At 41.1% G+C, this 24121-nt stretch overlaps 1 protein-coding gene across 2 annotated transcripts; it reads right to left on the reverse strand.

Annotated features, from left to right (window-relative positions):
* Window positions 1–432: 432 nt before the first annotated feature.
* PDIA4 (protein disulfide isomerase family A member 4) lies at window positions 433–23776 on the reverse strand. Of its 2 annotated transcripts, none has more exons than XM_081010957.1 (10): window positions 23453–23776; window positions 20258–20435; window positions 18610–18815; window positions 17073–17211; window positions 15701–15906; window positions 14122–14280; window positions 4655–4806; window positions 3820–3976; window positions 2411–2644; window positions 433–1164 (listed from the first exon to the last, which is right to left on the reverse strand). In XM_081010957.1, the coding sequence occupies exons 1-10, from the start codon at window positions 23754–23756 to the stop codon at window positions 749–751; spliced, it is 2151 nt and encodes a 716-aa protein (XP_080867083.1). In that variant the 5' UTR covers window positions 23757–23776; the 3' UTR covers window positions 433–748. The 2 variants fall into 2 exon arrangements, with proteins under 2 accessions (XP_080867083.1, XP_080867084.1); XM_081010958.1 differs by lacking the exon at window positions 23453–23776 and adding an exon at window positions 23129–23270.
* Between the last annotated feature and the right edge of the window lie 345 nt (window positions 23777–24121).

The raw sequence follows: 24121 nt of genomic DNA on the forward strand, positions 1-24121 counted from the left end.
TTTAAAACAACTGTTGTTGAGGCATTTCATTCCAAATCTGCTAGACTGAGCCAGATAAAGAGGATGACGAAAGGATGTCCTGTACCTGCAACATAAATTCTGGTGACGCTCATGGCAGCCTCCCTCCCCACCTGCTTTGCGCTCACTGTGGCCGCTCCTCTGCCAAGCTTTGGAACCTTTTGTTCCTTTGGAGGTTTCCTTTTATTATTTTGGACATTGCATAATTTGAGCACACAGGAAAAGCAGGATGTCTTGCGGGGAAAGGCAAGAGCAACCACATGACCAGGATTACGCAGCAGCTGGCGGTGAGATTCAAGCTCCCAACTTCAGCACCCAGTTGGTGCTCTGGGGCGGCCACAGCAGCAGCACTGAGTCCCAGGCCTGGTGTGTGTGTTTCTCTTGTTGAGGGGGAAGGAGGAGAAAGAGGCAATATTGAAGGGACAACAGCTCTAGAAGTGATTTTATTACAAGGGTCTGGAAAAAGTATTATAGCTTTGCTTTCGGGGGGGGGGGGAGCTCAAGTTAGTAACAAAAAATAATGTATTTTTCTTAGATCAAAACTGTTGAAACTAATAAAAACCATTTACATCAAAAAGTTCAGTGTTCAGATTTCTTTTGTAATACAAAAATCTCATACAGCATTGTTATGCCACCCCCAAATTCTCTTTGCTCCAGGTGCTAAGTTGTTTTCCCCAATCAATATTTCAGTAAGTTTGCATTAACTCTTCACCAATGATTGTTGTTCCACCTAAAGTTCTTCTTTTGTCCTACTTAGTTTGGTGGCATATTCTTCTACAAATTTGCTCAAGCTTTCCAGATCTCTTTCTCCACTTCCAAATTTAATAGGATCCTTTTTCTTATTGCTAGGAGCAAAATAGATGGTGGGGAATCCTTCTACTTTGTAATTTTCATTGGTGACATCATTGGCAGTAGCATCCATTTTGGCAATGACCAGGTTTTTCTGAGTTTTGTATTTTTTACCCAGCTCAGTATAAATGGGCTCAAGCTTCTTACAGTGTCCACACCAGGGAGCATAGAACTCTATGAGAACATCAGTCTTTGGATCCATCACTATAGATTCAAACGTTTTGCCAACTACAATCTTCACAGGACCCTTGTTATTTTTTGGTACTGGTTGGGACTTCACAATGGGTTTCAGTTTACCTAGGAAAGGAAACAGGAAAACTGTCATAAAAGACCATGTCCCTTGCAGTTAGCTCACAGAAGTTGGCAACAACACTACTAACATAGATGAGTTACTGCCAACCCGCCCCCCCCATCCCACAGCTCCAATTTTTCTGTAAATAGCTCCTTGAATGATCACTTGTGAAAAGTTTAGATCACAAAGTACAGTTTGACGAAAATTGCCTTTCACAGCATTTGGGACATACGGCATATTGGCCCATAGGGAAGAACAAAACTAAAATATTTCCTTTTTTGCAATTTAAGATACAGAATTCAGCAGTCAGGTTGCTCACTGAGGAAAGACGGGCCTGACTGCAAATCAGTTTCAGGGCCCAATTTAAAGTGCTGGGTTTTTACCTATAAAGTCTTAAACGGCTCAGGACCAAAATACCTCTCTGCATATGAACGGACCCTCTCTGCGGTCATCATCTTGGGCCCTTTGTGTGCTCCCTTCCCTCCAAGGGAGGTCCAGAGGGTGGCAACATGAGAATGGATGTTTTTTGAAGTGGCTGCCCACCAGGGAGGCTTGCCTGGAACCTTTGTTACATCTCTTTAAAGGCAAGGCAAATACTTTCCTCTATAACCAGGCCTTTGGCTAATTAAGCAGTCTGTGGCCTTTTAGAAGTGTGTGGGATGATTTTAATGTATCCCCCCACACCTCTGGTTTTACTGTATTTATGTGGGGGGTTTGTTCCCTTGTGTTGCCCTGTGCAAGCTAAAGCCACTAACCAATTTAATAAATAATAATAATAACCTGGTGAAGAGCTGAAAAGCTAGCTCACTATTTGTGACATTTCGGGTGGTTCATCTTAAGACTATTTCCCTATGATAAAATAGTAATATCAAGTATGCAGAGGGTAGGACTAGATATTTCAAACTATTTTTGCTGCCATTTGAAGGGGGAAAGGCTCAGTATTCTCTTTAAATGGTGCTACATCCAGGTTTATCCAGCTTCTGGGAAAGTGTGAGAGAACTAAGCTCATGAATTACACAGGGGGCTAGTGAACCTACACACAAATTTAAGGAAGCATAATACTGTAAATAATAATAATAATTAATAATAATAATAATATTTATAGCCCGCCCATCTGGCTGGGTTTCCCCAGCCACTCTGGGTGGCTCCCAACAGAATATTAAACAGAATAAAACTTTAAACATTAAAAACTTCCCTAAACAGGGCTGCCTTCAGGAAGCATGGATTGTCCACAATCCAACTACAGTTTACCTTTTTTGAATGAGACAACAAATTCCCTCAGCACATCAGAATCAAACTCTTCTGGTTCCATGGCATACTTTTTACCGCCTTCATCAAAGATAGCAGCGTTGACATCCTCTCCACTGTCAACAAGTCCCAGATCCTTTATCTCAGAAGAATAGTCTTCTTCATCCGCAATTGCAAAAGTATATTCTGGGAAGTCCTTAGCCACTTCCAAGACTTTGTTTCGCCAGTACTGAGTAGCTGAAGACAACAAACACACAATGAAGTTAGAGACATCTGGTTTATTCTGGAGCAGGTTATATTCAACCCAGTTATACTTACCTGGTTGCCGATTCTGGGAGCTCATGACCAGGACTTGGAAATAGGGGCGTTTGTGAGAGATTGGTGGAGGAGACTGAAAGCGGGTGAGCGTGTCTCTTTTGGATTAAGACTGGTTGCTTGTCTGAACTGTTTGATCAGAAAACTGGGCCCAAATTAACAAAATGAAGTTCAACAGGGACAAATGTAAGGTTCTGCACTTAGGCAGGAATAACCAGCTGCACCAATATAAGATGGGGGACACCTGGCTTGCCAGTAGCACATGTGAAAAGGACCTTGGTCTTGGTGGACTACAAGCGTCACGAGTCCACAGTGTGATGCTGCAGCAAAAAAGCTAATGCTCTTCTAGGCTGCATCCACAGAAGCCAAGTGTCCAGATTAAGGGAAGTAATATTACCACTCTATTCTGCCTTTGTCAGACCACAACTGGAATACTCTGTCCAATTCTGGATGCCACAATTTAAGAAGGATATTGACAAGCTGGAACGTGTGCAGAGAAGGGCAACCAAGATAATCAAGGGTCTGGAAGCCAAGCCGTATGAGGAACAGTTAAGGGAGTTGAGTATGTTTAGCCTGGAGAAGAGACTAAGAGGAAATATGATAGCCATTTAAAAATATTTCAAGGGGTGTCACATGGAAGATGGAGCAAGCTTGTTTTCTCCTGCTCTAGAGAGTAGGACTCAAACCAATGGATTCAGAATAATAGAATTGGAATGGACCACGAGGGTCATCTAGTCCAACCTCCTTGCAATGCAGGGATCCTTTGCCCAACATGGAGCTTGAACCCATAAACCTAAAATTAAGAATCTCATGCTCTGCTGACTGAGCTCTCCTCCAGTTAACTTTGACAGTAAGAGCTGTTACAGTGGAACGGTCTCCCTTGGGAGGTTGCGGCTTCTCCTTCCTTGGAGGCTTTTAAGCAGATATTGGATGGCTCTCTCACATGGATGCTTTAGCTGAGATTACTGCATCGCAGGCAGTTGGACTGGAAGACCCTCGGGGTCCCTTCCAACTCTACATTTCTATGTTTGTATGACTTCATTGGGGCCACTCCAAGTATGACATTGGGTACAACACTAACTAAAAGTAATACCTACCAACACGATAATCAAAGCTGAAGTCCACTGTATAATAAACAACTACCAGAGGCTTCTTGGTGTATCTCTTAGCATCATTGGCAGATTTGCGATGACCCACAAGAGGCAAGGCATGCTTCACCACGTGGTCTTTCACTTCAGTGGCATCAGTGGAATCCTGTTTACAGAAACAAAGATCAGTGGGATGTGACCACTGGAGGAGTTTACATTACAGAAGGCCTCTTCTTAAAAAACCTTTTCTTAAAAAACCACCACCCAGAAGAAACAACAGGTGTGTTGAAAATATTTCAGTTTTCAGACTCAGAAAATAGGATTAGCTACAGAATTCAGGATTTCCTGCTATCTCACAGAAAGCCTGGCTACCATGATTACAAGACAGATTGGGTGACAGGCTCTGGCGATGTGTAGCTTACTTCCAAGTGTCTGCTAAGTGAAACAGCTTATTCCATGCCAGGTTGGCTGGGTAGATTTCTTTCTCTCCACCCCTGCCACCACTATACACGCCCCCGCCAAGCCTAGATTTTTGTGCTCTACTCTCCACCAAGATTTTTCATTTCTGAAGTCTCCCTAAGAGCCTGTTTCCATATTCTCTTAGCTTAGTCTCTCCTGCAAGTGACTGTTCAGATTTTGCACATCTATCACTTTGGAACTTGGTGGGGTTTGCTTCAACTGGGCACACTCAGAATTCTCATATGTTCATTTCAGTAGCCACAGCTCTAGCTATATTGGGTCTTGAGCATTAGATTTAAGATGCAAGCTGGAGCACCAAGAAATAAAATGAATGAAAGAAAACCAACTTGTTTGTACCCAGTATAGCCTTGATAGAAGTACTCACTTTAATGTCTAAAACATGCATTTTAGGTTCATATTTTGAGTGAAATTTTTCAGGTTGCATCACCACCAGTTTTCCTGGGTCCACTTTCAAAAAGGTTGAAATTTCATTGCTGAAGGTATGATGGAACTTGAATTCTTCTCTTAGGTTATTAGCTGAAAAATAAAAATAATATTATATATATATATACATAGGTTTGGAGGAATACCAAAGAGGAGAAAGGAAATTGCTGGGTCAGAAATGCAAAAGTATTGACACCTGGAGTGAGGGTTTGTAAACAGACCATCTGGGTCTATGGTACTGCTGAGTTCCCATATCTCCTCTTGGAAGGATTTACTGCCCAGACAACTCTGGTCTAAAGTTCTGTTGCTATTAGGGATCTTATGTAATGATATGATTTCTTACAGAGACTGAATGGATATACACCCGGTTGTTGTTTTTCCTTTTTTCCTTCTGTATTTGTTTTATGCATTTTATGTTGAGCTTGAAAACTCAAATAAATGCAGAACGATCTGAATTATTTTGCATAGCATTACTATCCTTTAGTTTTGGAACAATTTACATGACAAAGCTTCAAACAGTACACACAAATCCAATAATGAACCACTACCAACCTCCACATGGATCTGGAAGCTCACAAAAGGGCATGAAGGCAATGCTCATCTCTAGTTTGTCCCCAGCAATGAGAATTAAGAGGCACACTCTCTCTTGATCAAATGCTTCCATGTAGCTATGAAGGCTAATGACTGTTGTCAGACCTCTTCCATGAACGTGTCTAATCCTTTTTTTAAAAAAGGCCTGTTTACTAGTGGCCTCACCCCCATTCTTGTGGTTTTGCATTCTGTAAATTAATTACACATTGGCATGGTTTGGACATCAGTATTTGCCATCATGAGACTTAGTTGGGGAAAGTATGAGGCTCATGGGCTCCCTTGCTCTTCCAAGGGATGGTGAACTGCAACTAATTCAAAACTGGGTGTGGGAGTTTTCAAATGTCCTTCTGTCTTGCATGAAGGATGGAGTCTTGCTGGGTTTGTTCTTGTAACATTACATCGGAACCAAACCAATGTGTACAGTAGAACCTAATATTTTCTGTCCTGAAGCTACTACAAATCTATTTCAGTGGATGACCAAGAAAGTTACACTTGTTAATTTCTCCATATTATTCATAATTTTAAGAACCTTTCATGTATTCCCCGTAGTCATCCGCCTCTCAAACAGTCTCAATTGCATTTGCCTCTCTTTATAGGGAAAGAGTGCTAAACACCTAAACAATTTAGTACTTCTTTCTAGTACTCTGTTTGGAGAATGCCCTTTCTGAGCTGGGATGACTAGAACAGGACTGAAGTCTTCAAGTCCCAGATAATAAAACCATTCTTTCCTGCTTTAGCTCTTTTCTGTTGCTCTGCACATGCTCAATTACATCAAGAGACACAGATGCTGCTTCCACTTGCTTAAATTTCATTTTCATGTGTTCATGTGTTTGTGTTTTTATACCTATGTTTCATGTTCCCTATAAATTTCAAATTTTTTTTGCCTCCATTCTTGAGGCAGTCACCCCAGAAAACTTCAAGGGGAAAAGCCAGAAAATGGATGTGGGCAACATTTTGAGAACTGACAAGCCACTTCGACTTCCAGTTGAGCCCGATCCCAGAGCAAGCGGGGATTTTTCCGCTTGGAGAATCCCGGGCAGTAGCCCCCGAAAATACTCTCCGGTGGATGTCCAGGAGTTCTGGTTCCCGCGGATGCCGGAACGCTGACCGTCTGGCCGTCAGGTAACTCCTGTTTGGAGCGAAGAGAACGGTGGGCAGGGAAGCGGGCTGAAGGGAAGCCATTGCTGCCTTCGGAGAGCGAAGCCCCGAGCTTGCAGGGAAAGTGCTCAATTCTCAAAAATCGTAAGAAATTCGGACCTAATTTGTAAAAAAGGATTGATTTGGCTAAAGGAAGGATCCGGATTAAAAAGCTAAAACTATGGAGGTCAGCCGTCTTCTGAAATCAGCTCAGACGCAGAACTGTAAGCAGAGCTGGAAACGGGAAGTGAGTTGCCGCTAGCGGCTTTGATCTTTCTCCTCCTTTCGAAACTTTTAAAAGTAACTCTCTGAGAAGTAGCAGTGGTAAAATAACAAAGTTAAAAGGGGGAGGAGGGCTGGAATTTTGAAAGTCCTCGAAGATACAAAGAGTTGAATAGGAAGGAGTCTGTGAATAATCCAAGCTTTACTTTTGGAATATCTGCGCAACGGAGCTCCAGACTCCATTGTTACTATTTATAGAGCTGTGTTTCTTGTTGGGAAATAAAAGGAGAGAAGGTAATATTTGGATGCCACTTCGGCTGGATTCTTTTCTGTTTTTTGTCTTGGAAGGACTGAAATTAGGTAATTGGTAATATTTTTATTATTTGGAATAGGGGAAATTTAAACTATAAAATCATCAAAACTTTTTATATTACAACATAATATATGAGACTTAGAACCCTGTGGTCAAACAGGGAATTACAACTTGTTTTTCTGTTCTGGCTTGTTTTTTTTCCTTCTATTTTTTTTTTTCTTGCCAGGCTGCTTTACTGGTGGCTGATTTTACAGTGGCTGGAACTGCTTCTAAACGTGGGTGGCTTTTCCTTTCTTTTTTAATGTAAATTTATGGACTGATTGGATACAATAAATTTAATTGGCTAGATACAGAATATCTAAATTAAAATTTTGGACTTATGGAAGGTTTTTGTGAATTATATTTTCCCCAAATATAAAAACTGTCTAAAGTATTTTTATTCGGCTTTAAAATCATTTTTATTTGCAATTGGAATTTCTTCTATTTTTCTTTCTTATACTCCTTACAACTTTGGATTTATTTCTGCAAGAATTTACATATGGTCAATACAGTAATGGACTAATATCTTTCCACCCAAATTTTTATGTGTGGCCTGCTCCTATCGCAGGTTTTGGAAGTTTTATTTTACATTTTTGGATTGATTCAGGTGGGAGTCTTCGTGAGACATAATTCAAACACAATTACTATAATTGGATACAGTGGATTATAATTCTCATGAATGGATTACAATCTTATAATTGGCTATAATTCTTTTTATTTATTGTGATTCATCTGTTCTGGATTATTTTGGACTTTGGCTTTTTGCTATCCTCAATTAATTGGAAATAGCCTAATTGGTGGCAGAAGATACCATTAAGGATTAGCCTAATTGGTGGCAAGAAGCCATACAGGCCATACCATCTTTCCCTCACTATCATCTCCCAGTGGAATTAAGAATTCTGAATTAGGAACTGTCAAAAATTTTGAATTTGAAACTGTTTAGTGACTTCTACCCTCCTTTGGTTAGATCTGCTGGCTCTACCCTTCCTGGTCTGGAGAGGGAGTTAATATACTTTTGCTATCTGCTGTGATTTGATATTATGAGAAGGTTGGTTGTTATAATCTGAAATTTATTGTTGGCTGTAAATAGATACATTGGAAAAATGAAAAAAGTGAGTGAAGGAACACCAGCGGACAGGAAAGGGTTGAAACAGGAGTCAGAGTTTAAAGCGGAAATTTTGAGAATGTTTGCAGAAATTAAACAAAGTGAAAAGAATTTAGAAACTAAATTAGAACATGTGGACAATAGAATTGGTAAAATGGATAAAAAAATAGATGAAACAGTTAATGAACTTGAAGATCAAATAAAAGATGTATCTAAAAGAACACAAAAATTAGAGGAAGGGTGGAAGAAAACGAAAATGGAAATGAAGGAGATGAAAAGAGAGGAAGAGAAAATGAAAACAGGTATGTCAGAGATGAATAAAACCCAGGAGGAAGTTCTGGATGCGATCACAATGAACGAACTGAGACAGAGAGAATGCAATTTGAGGCTGAGAGCCATTCCGGAGACACAGGGAGAGAATATTAAGGAGAAACTGATAAAAGAGTTGGCTCAATGGTTAGAGACGGAACCAGAAGAGGTTGCAAAAACAATTCAAAATGCATTCAGAATGAGAGTAAGATCAGCGAAAACACGGAAATTTCCAGGAGATTGTTTAATAACATTTAAGGACAGAGACATGAGAAATCTGATACTACAAAGGAACAGAGAAAAAATATTAAATATTGAAGGAAGTTACATTATTATCTTTAAAGACATTCCAATAAGACTACTGAAACGAAGAGACCCATACAAAGCTTTCGTCCAAATTCTTAAGAGAAATAACATAGAATTCAGATGGGAATTCCCTGAAGGAATTTCCTTCTTCTATAAAAGTAAGAAACATAGACTGACAAGCCCAGAAGAGACAAGTAAGTTCCTGAGAAAATATAAGGAATTAAGAGCAGAAGAAGATGAAGAAAAAGGAGCTGTGGGAGGAGTAGGAGCAGGGGATCTTAAAGATGATGAAGAGGAGAATGGAAAAGAGACAGAAGAAGTGGAAGAGGAACAAGAAGAAGAAGATGGAAAAACAGATGGACTATAAATAGTAACAAAATCCCTTATTTAATTAAGAGGTCATAATGGCACTAAAATTTTTGAATTGGAACATTAATGGAATGAATGATAGGAATAAAAGGAACAAAATTGAACAATGTTTAAAAAGGAAAAATTTGGATATAATTTGCCTACAAGAAACTCATGTGGCGAGAAAACATAGGAAAGTTTTGATCAACAAAAGATTGGGAAACGAATTTATTTCTTCCGACAAGAGTAAGAAGAGAGGGGTTGTATTATATGTAAGGAATAAAATTGAAGCTCAACAAATTTTTAAAGATGAAGAAGGAAGAGTCATCGCAGTCCAGATCCAGTGGCAAGGGGAAAAAATAATAATTGTCGGGATCTATGCACCAAATGGAAACAAAACTGACTTTTAAAAAAATTTGCAAGAAAAGCTGTTCGAATATATAGACCAAAAGATTATAATAATGGGAGACATGAACGGTGTGGTGTCAATGGAAATGGATAGACTAAGAGCAGCAGGGCTTAGCAAAGAAGGGAAATTACCAAAGACATTTTTTTTGATGATAAAAAACTGCAATTTAATTGATATTTGGAGATTGAGACACCCACTGGAAAAACAATTTACATTCTATTCAGACCCAAATCAGTCAATGTCGAGAATTGACCAAATATGGGTCTCTAATGAATTAACTCAGGCAAATAGAAATTCAACCTAGAGTAATTTCAGATCATAGTCCAATAAAACTTGAATTACAAGGATACGAAGAAAGATCGTTCAGGTGGAGAATGAATGCTTATCTCCTAGATGATCAAAAAATTGTTGAGAAAGCCCAAAAGAATCTGATGGACTATTTTGTAAATAATTCTAACAAGGGTACGAAAATGAATACAGTATGGGATGCCAGCAAGGCGGTTATGAGAGGATTTTTCATCCAGCAGAATGCAATCAAAAATAAAAGCAGAGAAAAAGGAAAGAAGGAAATTTTAAGACAAATAATGGAAAACGAACAAAAATTAGTTAAGAAACCGAATAATGATAAAGCAAAACACAATATAAAGGCTCTGCAAACTCAATTTGCGATGATAATCAACAAAGAAGTAGAATGGAATATAAAAAGAATGAGACAAAGGAACTTTGAATCGGCTAACAAATCAGGCAAATGGCTGGCATGGCAGATTAAGAAAAGAAAAGAACAGAATACAATCAACAAAATCATCGTGGAGGGAGAAGAAATAGACAATCTAAAAGGTATTTAAAAAGGATTCTTGGACTTTTACAGACATCTATATAAAAGAACAGAGAAGAACAATATGAGGAAGACAGAAAGATATCTAAATGAAAAAAAGGTGCAGAAGATCCCGACAGAAAAAAAAGATAAGCTGAACGCCCCAATAAAAATTGATGAAATAAAAGAGACTATAAAAGAACTACCAACCCTGGATGAGATCTTCACGTCTCGCACTTTGAAGAAGTCACACAATATCCTGAGAGATCCCACCCATCCTGCTCACAACTTCTTTGAACTGTTGCCTTCGGGCAGAAGATATAGGACAATGAAAACACGAACCACACGCCTTCTGAATAGTTTCTATCCAAGAGCTCTGATTGCACTAAATAATGATCTCAGGGCCAGTTGCAAGAAATAGCAAGCAGGGAGTAGGAAGGAATGAGACAGGTTTTTAGGTTATGTTATGCCTTTAATAGGTTATGTTACATTCTGGAGTATGATATGTTTTTATAGATTATGTCTGAATAGGATGAGAGTGTTGGAGATACGTGCAAATGTGTATGTGAACCCGGTCTTTGGGTGGGTGTTTGATTTTCGTTGTTGTGTATACTGTGTATATACGGACAATGACAATAAATTTAATTACATTACATTACATTAAAATTACATTACATTAATTACATTAATTACATTAATTACATTACATTAATTACATTAAAAACTCAAAAAAGGGAAAGCTCTGGGACCAGATGGATTTACAGCAAGTTACTATAAAGAAATGAAACACATCCTGTCAATACCCTTGAAAGAAGTTATGGATAATATTCTTAAGGAAAGAGAAATCCCAGAAACATGGAAAGAAGCATTTATTACTTTTATTCCAAAACAAGACTCTGATTTGACACAAGTTAAAAACTATAGGCCTATTTCGTTGTTAAATACAGATTACAAAATCTTTGCAAGTATTTTAGCAAAGAGGATTAAAAAAATATTACAAGAAGTTATTCATAAGGATCAAGCGGGTTTCCTACCCGGCAGACAGATGAAAGACAATGTAAGGAATATAATCAATATTTTGGAATATCTGACTGCCAGGAATGAGAAACAAGCTATGTTAATATTTGAAAAGGCCTTTGATAATATATCTTGGGATTTTATGTTAAAAAATTTAGAATATATGGAGGTGGGGAAGGAATTCCTCAATGGAATAAAGGCAATATATACCGAACAGAAAGCTAAATTAATTGTTAATAATGTGATTACGGAAGAAATAGGGATAACCAAGGGTACACGACAAGGGTGTCCACTTTCACCACTGTTATTCATCATGGTCTTGGAAGTCTTTCTAAAATCTATAAGGGAAAATGAGGTAATAAAAGGGGTTGCAGTAGGCCTGAATGAATATAAGGCTAAAGCCTTTGCCGATGATCTGGTTCTAACGGTGGAGGAACCTTTGGAAAGTGTTAAAAACATACTTATAGAGGTGGAAAGATTTGGTCAAGTGGCAAGATTCATATTGAATAAGAAAACGAGTAAAATAATTGCTAAGAACATGATCAAGAGACGATAGGAATAATGCAACAACAAATAGGTATAGAAGTGGTGAAGAAGGTGAAATATTTGAGTATTTGGATAACCCCTAAGAATATTGATTTGTATCAGAATAATTATATACTAGTGTGGAATAGAATAAAGAAAGATCTGGAGGTGTGGGGACGAATGAAGTTATCGTTGTGGGGAAGGATTTCAACGATAAAGATGAGCGTGCTGCCAAAACTGTTATTTTTGTTTCAGACAATTCCAATAATCAAAGGGACTATGACCTTTAAAGAATGGCAAAGAGTAATTTCAAGGTATATCTGGCAGGGTAAGAAGCCAATAATTCAATTCAAGTTACTAACAGATGCTAAAGAGAGAGGAGGCTTCGCCCTGCCAGACCTGAAATTATATTATCAAGCTTCATGTCTCTGTTGGTTAAAGGAATGGGTAAAATTAGAAAACACAGAGTTGTTAGACAGAGAAGGATTTGACAACAGATTTGGGTGGCACGCGTATCTATGGTCTGAAAAGAAGAAAATCCATAAAGGTTTTGAGAACCACATTTTCCGAAGATCATTGATAGAAATATGGGATAGGTATAAAAGCCTACTCGAACCAAAAACTCCGCACTGGTTATCCCCATTAGAGGTTATGAGTGTCAAAAAAATCAATATGAGAAGAAATTGGATTACATATGGAAATTTGATTGTTAAGGAAGGGGGGAAATGGAAAATGAAACCCTATGAAGAAGTAAAAGAGTATGTATATGATTGGTTGCATTATTTTCAAATAAATGAAATGTTTAAAAAAGATCTTAAGGAATACAGTGGTGCCTCGCAAGACGAAATTAATCCGTTCCGCGAGTCTCTTCGTCTAGCGGTTTTTTCGTCTTGCGAAGCAACCCTATTAGCGGCTTAGCGCTATTAGCGGTTTAGCGGCTATTAAATGCTTAGCGGCTAAAAGGCTATTAGCGGCTTAGCGGCTTAGAAAAAGGGGGGGGGGAAGCGAAAAAAATCTCAAGACTCGCAAGACATTTTCGTCTTGCGAAGCAAGCCCATAGGGAAATTCGTCCTGCGAAGCGCATCGAAAAACGGAAAACCCTTTCGTCTAGCGGGTTTTTCGTCTTGCGAGGCATTCGTCTTGCGGGGCACCACTGTATGGATTTGCAGAGAAGGATTCAAAATTCCAAATGGAAATAATAAATAATGAATATAAAATTTTATCTAAAATGTATAAGATATTGCTGGAATGGCATATAAAGGATGAAAAAGTTAAATCTGTTATGATACATTGGGCCAGAGATTTTGGATATAATATACAATTTAATGATTGGATTAAATTATGGAACGAAAATATCAAATTTACCGCATGTACTGCGTTAAAGGAATATGTTATGAAAATGATTTACAGATGGTATATTACACCGGTAAAACTTGCAAAAATGTATAAAACATGCAAGAAATGTTGGAAATGTAAAGAAAAGGATGGTACTTTTTACCATATGTGGTGGGAATGTAAGAAAGTGAAGAGCTTCTGGGAATTGATATATAATGAATTGAAAAAAATGTTGAAATATACATTTGTTAAGAAACCAGAGGCCTTTCTTTTAGGGATTATAGGAAATGAAATAAATAGAAAGGATTGTAAACTTTTCCAATATGCAGTAACAGCGGCAAGAATATTACTGGCCCAGAACTGGAAACAAGAACAGGTACCAACATTGGAGGAGTGGAGAATGAAGCTGATGGACTATGCAGAGCTTGATAAACCAACAGGGAAGATCAGATATCTACGAGATCAAAAGTTCATCGAGGACTGGGGAAAGTTAGTGGAATATTGGGAATGCATAAGTGACAATGAAATAACGTTAGTGGCATTTAAAGAAGCTCTGTAAAAACCTAAGAAATATTGTAAAAAAGAAAAATAGGTGTGGAAGGGTTTGTTAGAAGGCAATAGCTAATTTAGGAAATGTGTAATCAAAACGTTTAATTCGGATGATTGTCAGAGAGGCTGAAGGAAGTCCAAAAAAACAAGAAAATTTGTTAAAGTTGTAATGTGGTGTGATATGTATTTTTCATGATGAAAATCAATAAAAAATATTATAAAAAAAGAGAGAACTGACAAGCCACTGTAGCTACAAGAAAATAGACTAATATTTCTAAGATGCAAGTTTGTCTCCTAGTCTGCACTATCAGAAATGTCTACAAAGCACTTTCCAAGTGTAGGAATTGAGCAAATGTTGATATACTATGGACAAGAGAGGAAGGGCTTACCAGCATCTTGATACAGTTGGTAGGCTGGGTCCTGGTCTCCTTTGAAAACCCCAATAATAATGACATCGTCTCCATCTTTCACAAATTCTTGTACCTGTTTGACAGCCTGTATCTGTTTGGATGGAGGGCCAGCCTGTTCTATCATGTAATCAACAATGCCTGGTTAACAAAAAGAAAAAGACAAACTTGTGTTATTGCTTGACAAAAAGCATTTTATTTTTTAAAGTGAAAACTGGTTATGTTTTGCAAGTGCTCTATTCTCTGAAAGAGGCACTAGGTGGCCACTAAAAATTAACATGTTCCAAAGACTTGTTTTCCCCAGGGCTTTTTTTAAATAAAAAAAAAACCTGTTGATAGTTTTATTATTGCTAGTAATTTTATTCTATTATGTAGCTGCTAACTATTGCCTTATTAGTGTTAAATTACAGTAGCAAATAAAACATCAGATGAACCATGTTGCAAGTTTTCAAACTGAAAGCAGTAATACATATTAAAAAATAAATAAAGTTTATATATGACCAAACACAACAAGCAGTGCCAAGATTCAAAACAATTTTAAAAGTGCTGTCATCATACAGTACGGAGTTTATCCTGGTTCAAAATGATATCCTTGTGCTATAGTTACTGCTTGTCTGATTATGGTTCCCTGGTGCTTTGCTAATGCCAGTGAGAAAATAGTGAAGCTCAAAAATCCTAGCAATCTTCAGAATACATTGAGGTTTTGTGTCACATCTTCAGGAGTTCCTCAGTTGGTGTGGAATGAGCTCTCAGGCTGGAAGCTTAAATCCACAGAAGAAACAAGATTCCACTCTCTCCCTCCATTCATACGTTTATGCCTTAGGCATGAAAAATGTTGGGCATGTCCCATCCTAATGCCCATGGAATGTGCCAAAGCAACAGAGAAACATCAAGCAGATCTAGGAAGAGTCAGTTGCTTTACTGACAGCATAATGCATTTTCAGTTACATACAATTGTAGATCCAGCACAGACTGACTAGGCTCTGGCCAAGAGCAAACTTGCCTTAAACACAACAGTATTTATACTATAGATTGTGGTGAGTCATTCCCACTTGCTTGACTAGATGCAGGTGCAAGACAAAACACACCCAAATTAAACAAAACACTGAAATTAACCATTTTGTCCTTTTTCTCTGCATGCATAAACCCTTATACATTAACAAAAACTTTCTATAACATTTCAAAATAAGGTGCAGGCAATTACCAATCACAGACCAATTATACAAATAGCATTAATAGAAACAAGAAATGCTGCCTAAGTCCAGGGCAGTTTCAACATCATCTTACATACATATAAAATGTACTGTATTTTTCGCTCTATAACACGCACCCGACCATAACACGCATGTAGTTTTTAGAGGAGGAAAATCCGTAGGCATGCCACCCGTAGGCATTCCCTCCATAACACGCACAGACATTTCCCCTTACTTTCTAGGAGGAAAAAAGTGAGTGTTATGGTGCAAAAAATACGGTAATTCTTAGCTCAGTGTCTATGAAACACAAACAGGTCCAAACTCATGTATTTACTGTGAAGAAAAAGAAGGTGCTTTACAAACCATACCGTATTTTTCTCTTGGACCATTGTAATCAAAAGGTTTGCCTTTGCGGAAGATCTTAAGTAATGGATATCCAGAAATGTCAAATCTCTTAGCAAGATCGGTTTCAGCAGTAGCATCAACTTTAGCAAGGGGAATTGGAGGCGTTCTCTTGCTCAACTCCTTGGCTGCCTTCTCATATTCTGGAGCCAACCGCTTGCAGTGCCCACACCTCAATAGGGAACAAGAATGGGTAACTTGGTAGCCAAAAGCTCTCAAAGATAATGGAGAGAAATCTATTCTCACTGCTTGAAAAGATAGCTCTGTTCCCCTTCCCCTAGTACTTAAACTTCCTGTCTTTTCTGAAGTGCCAATACTTTGATTGGGTAAGATAAAATATCACAGCATACATCTGTATCCATTTTGTAGGCAAGTGCCCCAGAGATGCAGCTGGTTTGAAAATACTGTCAATGTTTTGAGCTGGATCCTCAAGTTCCTATGCAAATTGCAGATAACAGGCACACACGCACACACACACACACACACACACACACACACACAGGACCTTGGTTATCCAGTGGCTGCTTAATAACTTACATAAGCAGTGAAAATTGCACATTTGCATAGAGGTTCAACAGACTGAATACTTGTCAATACAGTGGTACCTCGGTTTAAGAACAGTCCTGTTTAAGAACAATTCGGTTTATGAACTCCGCAAAACTGGAAACAGTATCCCGGTTTGCAAACTTTACCTTGGTCTAAGAATGGAATCCAAACGGTGGGAGGGCACCAGTGGCGGGAGCCCTCATTAGGGAAAGCGCGCCTCAGTTTAAGAAAGAATTCGGTTTAAGAACGGACTTCAGGAACAGATTAAGTTTGTAAACCGAGGTACCACTGTATTCAAATGCAGCAAACAGGAAGGCAGAAATAGAAAATGATCTTGCCAATCCTCATCTCAAGACATTACACGTTTTCATTTCATCTGAAGGCATGCCACAAAACTAATAAGATTACAGGTCTACTCCAAGTACTACCTAGAAGCAACCCACATCAAAAACTGAATACACCATACATACAGTTATAATTTTTGTTACCCAGCCTTTTAAACAAATCAAACTCTTTGAAAAGATAAACCATGGTGTAATGTTTTTGCACATACCAGATAAAAGTGTGCACTGGAGATTACGAAGATACAGTCAGTCCCCTCCCACTAGCTCCAAATATTTCCAAAGCTCTAAATGCAGCAGGAATATTGACTCCATAAAGCCAAACTGAACATGCCCTATAATTTTGTACCAGGGGCAGGGCACACAAAGTCTGCTTGCGGTTCCTATATCAAATGAAGGAATATATAAACACTGTGAAAGCTAAAAGGCAAAAAACTCTCTTTCCCTTTACCATGGAGCATAGAATTCAACCAGGATTATGTCAGCCTCGTTCACGACTAAATCAAAGTTTTCGCTGGTCAACACTAATGTGACTTCAGGTGGTGGGACCCAATCAGGCTGCGAAACTTCTTTCACTTTAGCCAAAATTTCTACAAAAAGAATATGAAGAGAAAAATGAGCAATGACAGGTGGAAGGGGCAGCTTGTCTACTGCAAAGACCTTGCATGTGGAGAGGGAACCAGGTCGCCTTCGCCTTGACAACAACTATCCCTTTATGCGGAAAGAACCTTGGCAGAATACTGCCTGCCGACTAATTCTATTACCTGCCTATTCTTATCTACATACACTCACCTTGAATTCTAAGTCATGTTACAGCATGTCAGCACACAGATAATTTTTTTTTTAAAATCCATTATACTAAATGTTAATCACATAGAAACCTAATCTGTTTGTACATGGCACTATCAGTCTTCCAGCCACCCATTTAGAATGATGGAGAACTGGCAGGTTGGTCCTAGGCTCTTCTGGCTGAGCTATCCAAAAAGCTCAAGACACTTAATCTCAGGGTTGTGGCTTTGAGCCCCACATTTGGCAAAAGATTCCTGCACTGCAGGGGGTTGGACTAGATTACCCTCATGGTCCCTTCCAGCTCTGATTCTACTTCACATCCCACAGGAGTTGAAATGCACAAAAACAAGCCCTTCTTAACAGACTTTGCTCTGAAATTCTATGTTGCAGTTCTACAATTGCACAGAAAAAGGAATTTGCTACCACAGTACTGCTGATTACAAAAATCACCTACAGATTTGCTGCTAGCTCACCTAGCTTGGAGCTGGGGGCAGGAGGCATGGCTCCTAGAAAATCCTTCAGTTAACACAGCTTATTTTTCTGGTGATACTGCAATGTGTTTAAGCCATTTTAAAAGCTTTTAATGCAAAATACTCTGCATTAGGATTATTTTCATATTACAGTGCTGTGTTAAGCATCCCATGCATCCCTTTTCCGGAGCTTCTGCCCCAAGTGGAGATGAAGAGGCCCCTGGTGTGGGGACAGCTAGCACAACTCCCTGTGGAGGGAATTACACAATTCCTTTGCATGATATCCAGAAACATGGATGTCAATTATGGTATACACGAGTATTATGGGAAGTCAATTGTACATCCTCTATCAATGCAAGCTTGTAACATGCCCTTAGAACCACAGATAGGACCCTCAGACCTCACTGGCTCTACTTCACAACTTGGGTGGTGCCCCTGACCTCTGAAAATGCTGCTGCCTTGCCTGGATGGAGGACAGAGGGGTGTCTAGGTGTGGGTGTAGAAGCTAGTTTACTGCACAAAGACAAAAGGTATGGGCCTTGTTCTGCTCACTTTTCCCTCTGGCCCTTCCGCTACCACAGGCATGGGGGCCCCGGGCGGAAAAAGGATTCTTACCTGCCTTAAGCCTTCCTGTATTTTAGAAGACACCACTCAGATTTTGAGTGAATGAAAGGGTGTATTAAACAGCCTAAGAAAAGCCTGCAGGATCAGAAGTGTGCTGCTGCTCACCTGCTTCTGTTCTTGAGCCCTCATAATCCACAGGCTGCCCCTTCTTCAGAATTTTGATGGTTGGGTAGCCACTCACGTCAAAACGCCCTGACACCGTGGAGGCTGCTGTAGCATCTATTTTGGCAACTGGGATGGGAGGATCATTTTCTTTCAATGCTTGGGCTATTTTTTCATATTCTGGTGCAAACTGCTTGCAATGCCCACACCTGAAGAAAAACAAATTAATTCTGCAAGAGTTTAACTTCAGCACTCAGTTTCTACAGCACAACTTTTGAGAAACGATAGGGCTGATTTTACAACACAGCGGTCAGGTATGTCACATGTCTGGGTAGCTTGAATAGGTTGGCTCAAATTCTGGAAAGAAACAAAGTCACTGCCCAGAAGGCCAAAGCCCACCAGGAAATAAATTCCAGGGTCACTTAAACACTGGGGCTTTGCTGGCTGCAGGCATGACTGAAGCTGTGTCCAGCCAAGTGCTTCTGGTCTGCTCACACTGCTCCATACAGCCATGTATGCAGCCATACAGTCGTGTTAAGAAAGCAGTTTGACTAGCAGATTTTAGGTGTTCTTCAAAATGACTATGGACTACACTGTGCAAGCGCAGAGCTGTAAGCCATCCCTGTGGCTGCAGGAAACAGCACAGCGTAATCATGGAAACTCTCCATTACTTTTTAAAAGCAGTACCGAGTAAGTCAAGCCTGAGCACAGAAGATTTAGAATTGACCCACACGTTCAGAAAAGTCATAGGGTGCAGAATTCCCAAGACTGTGCCACTTCCGACAACAGATGTGAAAGCTCCTTACTTGTCAGATGTTCCTGTGAGGGCTCAGTGGAAGGGAGCAGCTGCCAGGATCACAGAACAGTGGTCTTAAAGGACCTATATTGGCTCCTGGGATGTTTCCGCACACAATTCACTGCTGGTGCTGTCTTTTAAAGCCCTAAATGGCCTCAGCCCAATATACCTGAAGGAGTGTCTCCACCCCCATCATCCAGCCCAGACAGTGAGGTCCTCCTCCAAGCGTCTTCTGCTGGTTCCCTCACTGGAAGAAGTGAGGTTACAGGGAACCAGGCAGAGGGCCTTCTTGGTAGTTGAGCCCCCACTGTGGAACACCCTCCCATCAGATGTCAAGGAAATAAACAATTATATGACTTTTGGAAGACATCTAAGGGCAGCCATGTTCAATGAAGTTTTTGATGTTTGATGTGATATTTGTTGGGAGCTGCCCAGAGTGGCTGGGGGAACCCAGTCAGATGGGCAGCATATAAATTATTATTGTTATCGTTATCGTTATCATTATCATTATCACCATCATCAGTGCAGACATAACACACACTTTTTGCAATTGGATGCAAGTGGACCACGAGATTGTGCACTCCCACTCCAGCATGCACATTTTAACAGCACCAACCATATTTTTTTCTTCTGAACACTTTAAATCCCCTCCATCAACAATTGTGCTTAAGTACAGAAAAGGGTATTTAATATATAGCACACTGATTTAAAATAAATACAAAGAGCACTAAGTAGCTTTCGTCCTGTTTTATGGGAACTCACAGCGGGAAGAAGAAACATCCTACTGTAGCATGGCAGACATGAAATATGAATTAACTTCAAGGAGGAGGATGGAAACACTGGAACCAGACTTACCAAGGGGCATAGAACTCCAGAAGCACAGTGTCCTTTCCTTCAACAAAAGTATCAAAGTTTGCATCATTCAATATGACAACACCATTTTCCTCTTTGATTTCTGAACTATCATCTTCATCATAATCATCAATGTCCTCGTCATCATCATCAACACTGGTCTCCCCTGGGGCAACAAAGTCTAATTAAGGGGGAGGGAAAAATATATTATTGTCACTTTTTTCATAATGTAAAAAAACCCCATAACATTAAAATCAGCTATAAGAACAAGAATAAAATAAGAACCTAAAATGCACATAACATAGAAATATATTAAATGACAGATCTAAACCACCCCCAAAAAGATGAGCACAGCAAGAGACCACAAACGTACCCAAGTACCCTCTTAATTCATGACCCAAAATCTGGTGTCTAAAAACAGAGGTGGTGTCAGCTGCCCCTCCCTGGGCAAATGGGGAGCCACCACTGAGAAGGCCTTCAAATGAAGAGCACAGGGTTCGGGTTGGTTCACTTGAGATGTTGGGGTGCTGAGCTGCGTAGGTAAAAAAGGCAAAGGACCCCTGGGTGGCTAAGTCCAGTCAAAGGCGACTATGGGGTGCGGCACTCGTCTGTTTTCAGGCTGAGGGAGCTGGCGTTTGTCCACAGACAGCTTTCCAGGTCATGTGGCCAGCATGACTAAACCGCTTCTGATGCAACGGAACACTGTGACGGAAACCAGAGCGCATGGAAACATCGTTTACCTTCCTGCCACAGCGGTACCTATTTATCTACTTGCACTGGCATGCTTCTGAACTGCTATGTAGGCAGGAGCTGGGACAGAGCAACAGGAGCTCACTCCATTGTGCAGATTCGAACTGCCAACCTTCTGATTGGCAAGCCCAAGAGGCTCAGTGGTTTAGACCACAGCGCCACCTGCATCCTTGAGCGGCGCAAGGCTTTATAAGTCCAAAGCACCACTTTGAACTGAGCCCCAAACCTAGTTTGTAGCCAATGCAGTCATGCCAAGATTTATACTCAGACCATCGTACTCCAGTCAGCAATCTAGTAAGCAATCCTGGCCACTGAATTCTGCATCAGCCACAGTTCCCAAGTTGTTCAAAGGGCAGCCTGATGCATAGCACATTGCACTTGGTTTGTCATTGCAAGCCACGTTAAATCTATCAATACATGTCTTTTTTTGAAGCGCTATCCCCCCAGCAGCGTGGCAGCAAACGATGCACCTTTTTTTGCTGCTGCGCCAATCAGGTGTTTGGCGGGGTAGAGCGGTAGCAAAAGAGATAAATAAAAGAAACCAGAACAGACAATTCAGCCGCCCTGCCTATTGGTTCTTGGGCCTTCGCAGCCCAGTGTCTTTTACCCAGAATCAGGAGAGTCCCTCTCTCTTCCATTTATTGTGCTTCTATTACAGGCCCACCCTAATCCCACCAACCTCCCAAAGAATAGTGGGTTTCATTTGGCTTGGTAGGCTAGCTTTAGAAAGAAACAAAAGTAACAATTGTTAATGAACAGGCCTTACGGTGGAGTATGCTGTTAGTGTGGTGCGTTGGGAATCAAACAAGCCCAGTTCATCAAGCAACAAACATCAATGTGGAAAAGATAAGTCATTCTCTGAACAAGAAACATGCTGCTATAATATTTGGTCACAAAAAAATAGGCATAACATTCACTACTATTATCATGCCACCTGTACAGCTTCTCCAACATCAACAAACCTAAATTCAAGCTTGCTATCCAGCTTGTGTTAGAATAGAAAGGTCTCAGTGGCTAATAAACAGAGAAAAGAAGAAGGTAAGCCATGAAGGACATTTATTTTCTAGCTTTCACAGCCCTGATCTACAATCATTTATAGAAGATTCTTACAACAGAACCCATGTTGAAAGGTACTTGGATAATAATAATTTATTATTTATACCCTGCTCATCTGGCTGGGAATTTCCCCAGCCACTCTGGGCGGCTTCCAACAAAAGATTAAAAATACATTAAAACACCAGTCATTAAAAACTGTTAAGTACCTTTTCTAAAATTAGAATATTTAATTCTAAAGGTCCCTAAAACACGGACTTTGGAATAAGTTTCTTCCAACAAGATGAAATGAAAAAGAATGCTGGGATAACAGCAAATTGTGTGAGGGAGAAATGATTGTTTCATGCCCAGTATATAAATGAAGAGCTTTTATCCTGAATGTTGCCATTAACCCCAATTTACACATGCAAGCTGAACTGATAATAGGGTTTAGGCAGATTTAATTACATGTGTTTAAATCAGTATGGTTAAAATTGCAAACAAGTGTCTCCAGAGAACTCATTTGTATAACAACGCAAACAACTGGCACAATCCAGTATGAACATCTACTGTGAAAACACAGTGCCTCGGAGCAGTACACAACACAACTCTGGTTCCATTTTCTGCAAAAGAGGATGCAAGTAAAAAAAAAAAACAGACAAAGTTGTGCGCACAGGAAGCTGTCTCACAATGTCAGACCATAGTTTTTGCTTTGTCTTCAATACTAAATAGCAGCTGCAGCTTTCCAGGGTTTCTGGAAGGCATCTTCCCAGTCCTACCAGGAGATGCCATGAAGGGAACCTGGGACCATTTGCATTTGAAGCATGTGCTCTGCCACTGTGTTAAAGACCTCCCTCCCCGAAGGTCACTCAAGTCAGAAACAGATCTGGCAATTAATAGAAACTTGCATTCAAATATTTCATTTACTGCCTTTTGGTGCTCCTTGTGCCTAGATTTACGTACATAAGGAGGCAAGAATCATCTTTCCAGATGAGACAAAGGGGTTCAGCACTCTTTTCTACATCTTCCTGCAGGAAGAACCACCACCCCAGACGTAGTATTTGTGGCACCTTAAGAGACTAACCAATTTGCCACGCATGAGCTTCCCTAGAGGGCAGACCCCTTCCTCCGACGCCAGAAGTTGCAGCTCTGGCCTGTTGCTGCAGCTGCCCTGCAGCCCGAGGCAGAGAAAGCGGCAACCAGTGGACGGACCAAACGCTAAAGGAGACATTGGGGCCGTTCTCCAGTCAGCCCCGGGAACTCGTATTCTGAAAGCGGCTGCTCGCTTCCGCAAGTCTTGTAAGAGGCAGGCGAGAGGGGCGCTTGGCCGGGAAAGAGGCTCTGAAGGCGCCGCGGGGCCCGCAAGCCCGTCCATCCGCCCGCCCGCCCTTCCCCGCGACCCCGCTCCGCGCTCACCGTCCGCGGGGCCCTCGCGCTCCGCCTGGGCGCTGGCGAGCGAGGCGAGGCTCGCCACGGCCAGCAGCAGCGCCAGCACGAGCACCTTGGCCGCGCCCATCTCGCTCTCTCCCCGGCTCCGACTCCTCGCCAGGCGCCCTCGGACCAGGCGCTCCGCGGACTCGGCAGGAGCAGCGCAGCCCTTATAGCCGCCTGGCGCGCTCGCCTCGCGCGCAGCCGCCGTTCCGCCGAGAGGGGGCGGGGCGGGTGCGCGCGCAGCGGGCGAGGCCTGCCCCTTTGACAGGCGCACGCACACTGCAAGCATGCCCTGAGGTGCCTCTCTCGGATTGGACAAGCCTGGAAGACCACCAATCGCGGCCTGCCACTGGGGGGAAGCGCCGGCAAATCCTGAAGGGCGTGGCGTGGCAACGAGGAGCCACTTCTCGCGCCGCGATTGGCTCGAGGGTGGCGACGTCACGAGGGAGGCCCTCGAGCTGGGACGGGTCGCCGGGAAGGCGGGAGCCGCTGAGGCGCCTCCACGTCAGCCGGGCAGGCGGGGCGGGATGGGCGGGCGGGCCTCCCTCTCGGCCTCGCCGCGACCAAGGCCCCCCGCCGCCCCCGGGAAGCCCGCCAGCGCGAGGACGTTGCTTGCGCATCACCTCCGCGGGCCTCTCGCCCCCCAAAGAGGAA

This window comes from Podarcis pityusensis, assembly GCF_964106645.2.
Source record: "Podarcis pityusensis genome assembly, chromosome: 6".
Lineage (NCBI taxonomy): Eukaryota > Metazoa > Chordata > Lepidosauria > Squamata > Lacertidae > Podarcis > Podarcis pityusensis.

Excerpts from the sequence above, each read along its gene's own strand:
- PDIA4 (XM_081010957.1), bottom strand. The coding sequence starts at position 23,756 with ATGCTTGCAGTGTGCGTGCGCCTGTCAAAGGGGCAGGCCTCGCCCGCT. Across the intron at positions 4,807-14,121 it reads CCAACTGTATCAAGATGCTG|CTAATAACCTAAGAGAAGAA; the intron begins GTAAGCCCTTCC and ends TTTATTTTTCAG. Across the intron at positions 2,645-3,819 it reads CAGCTTTGATTATCGTGTTG|CTACTCAGTACTGGCGAAAC; the intron begins GTAGGTATTACT and ends TGTTGTCTTCAG.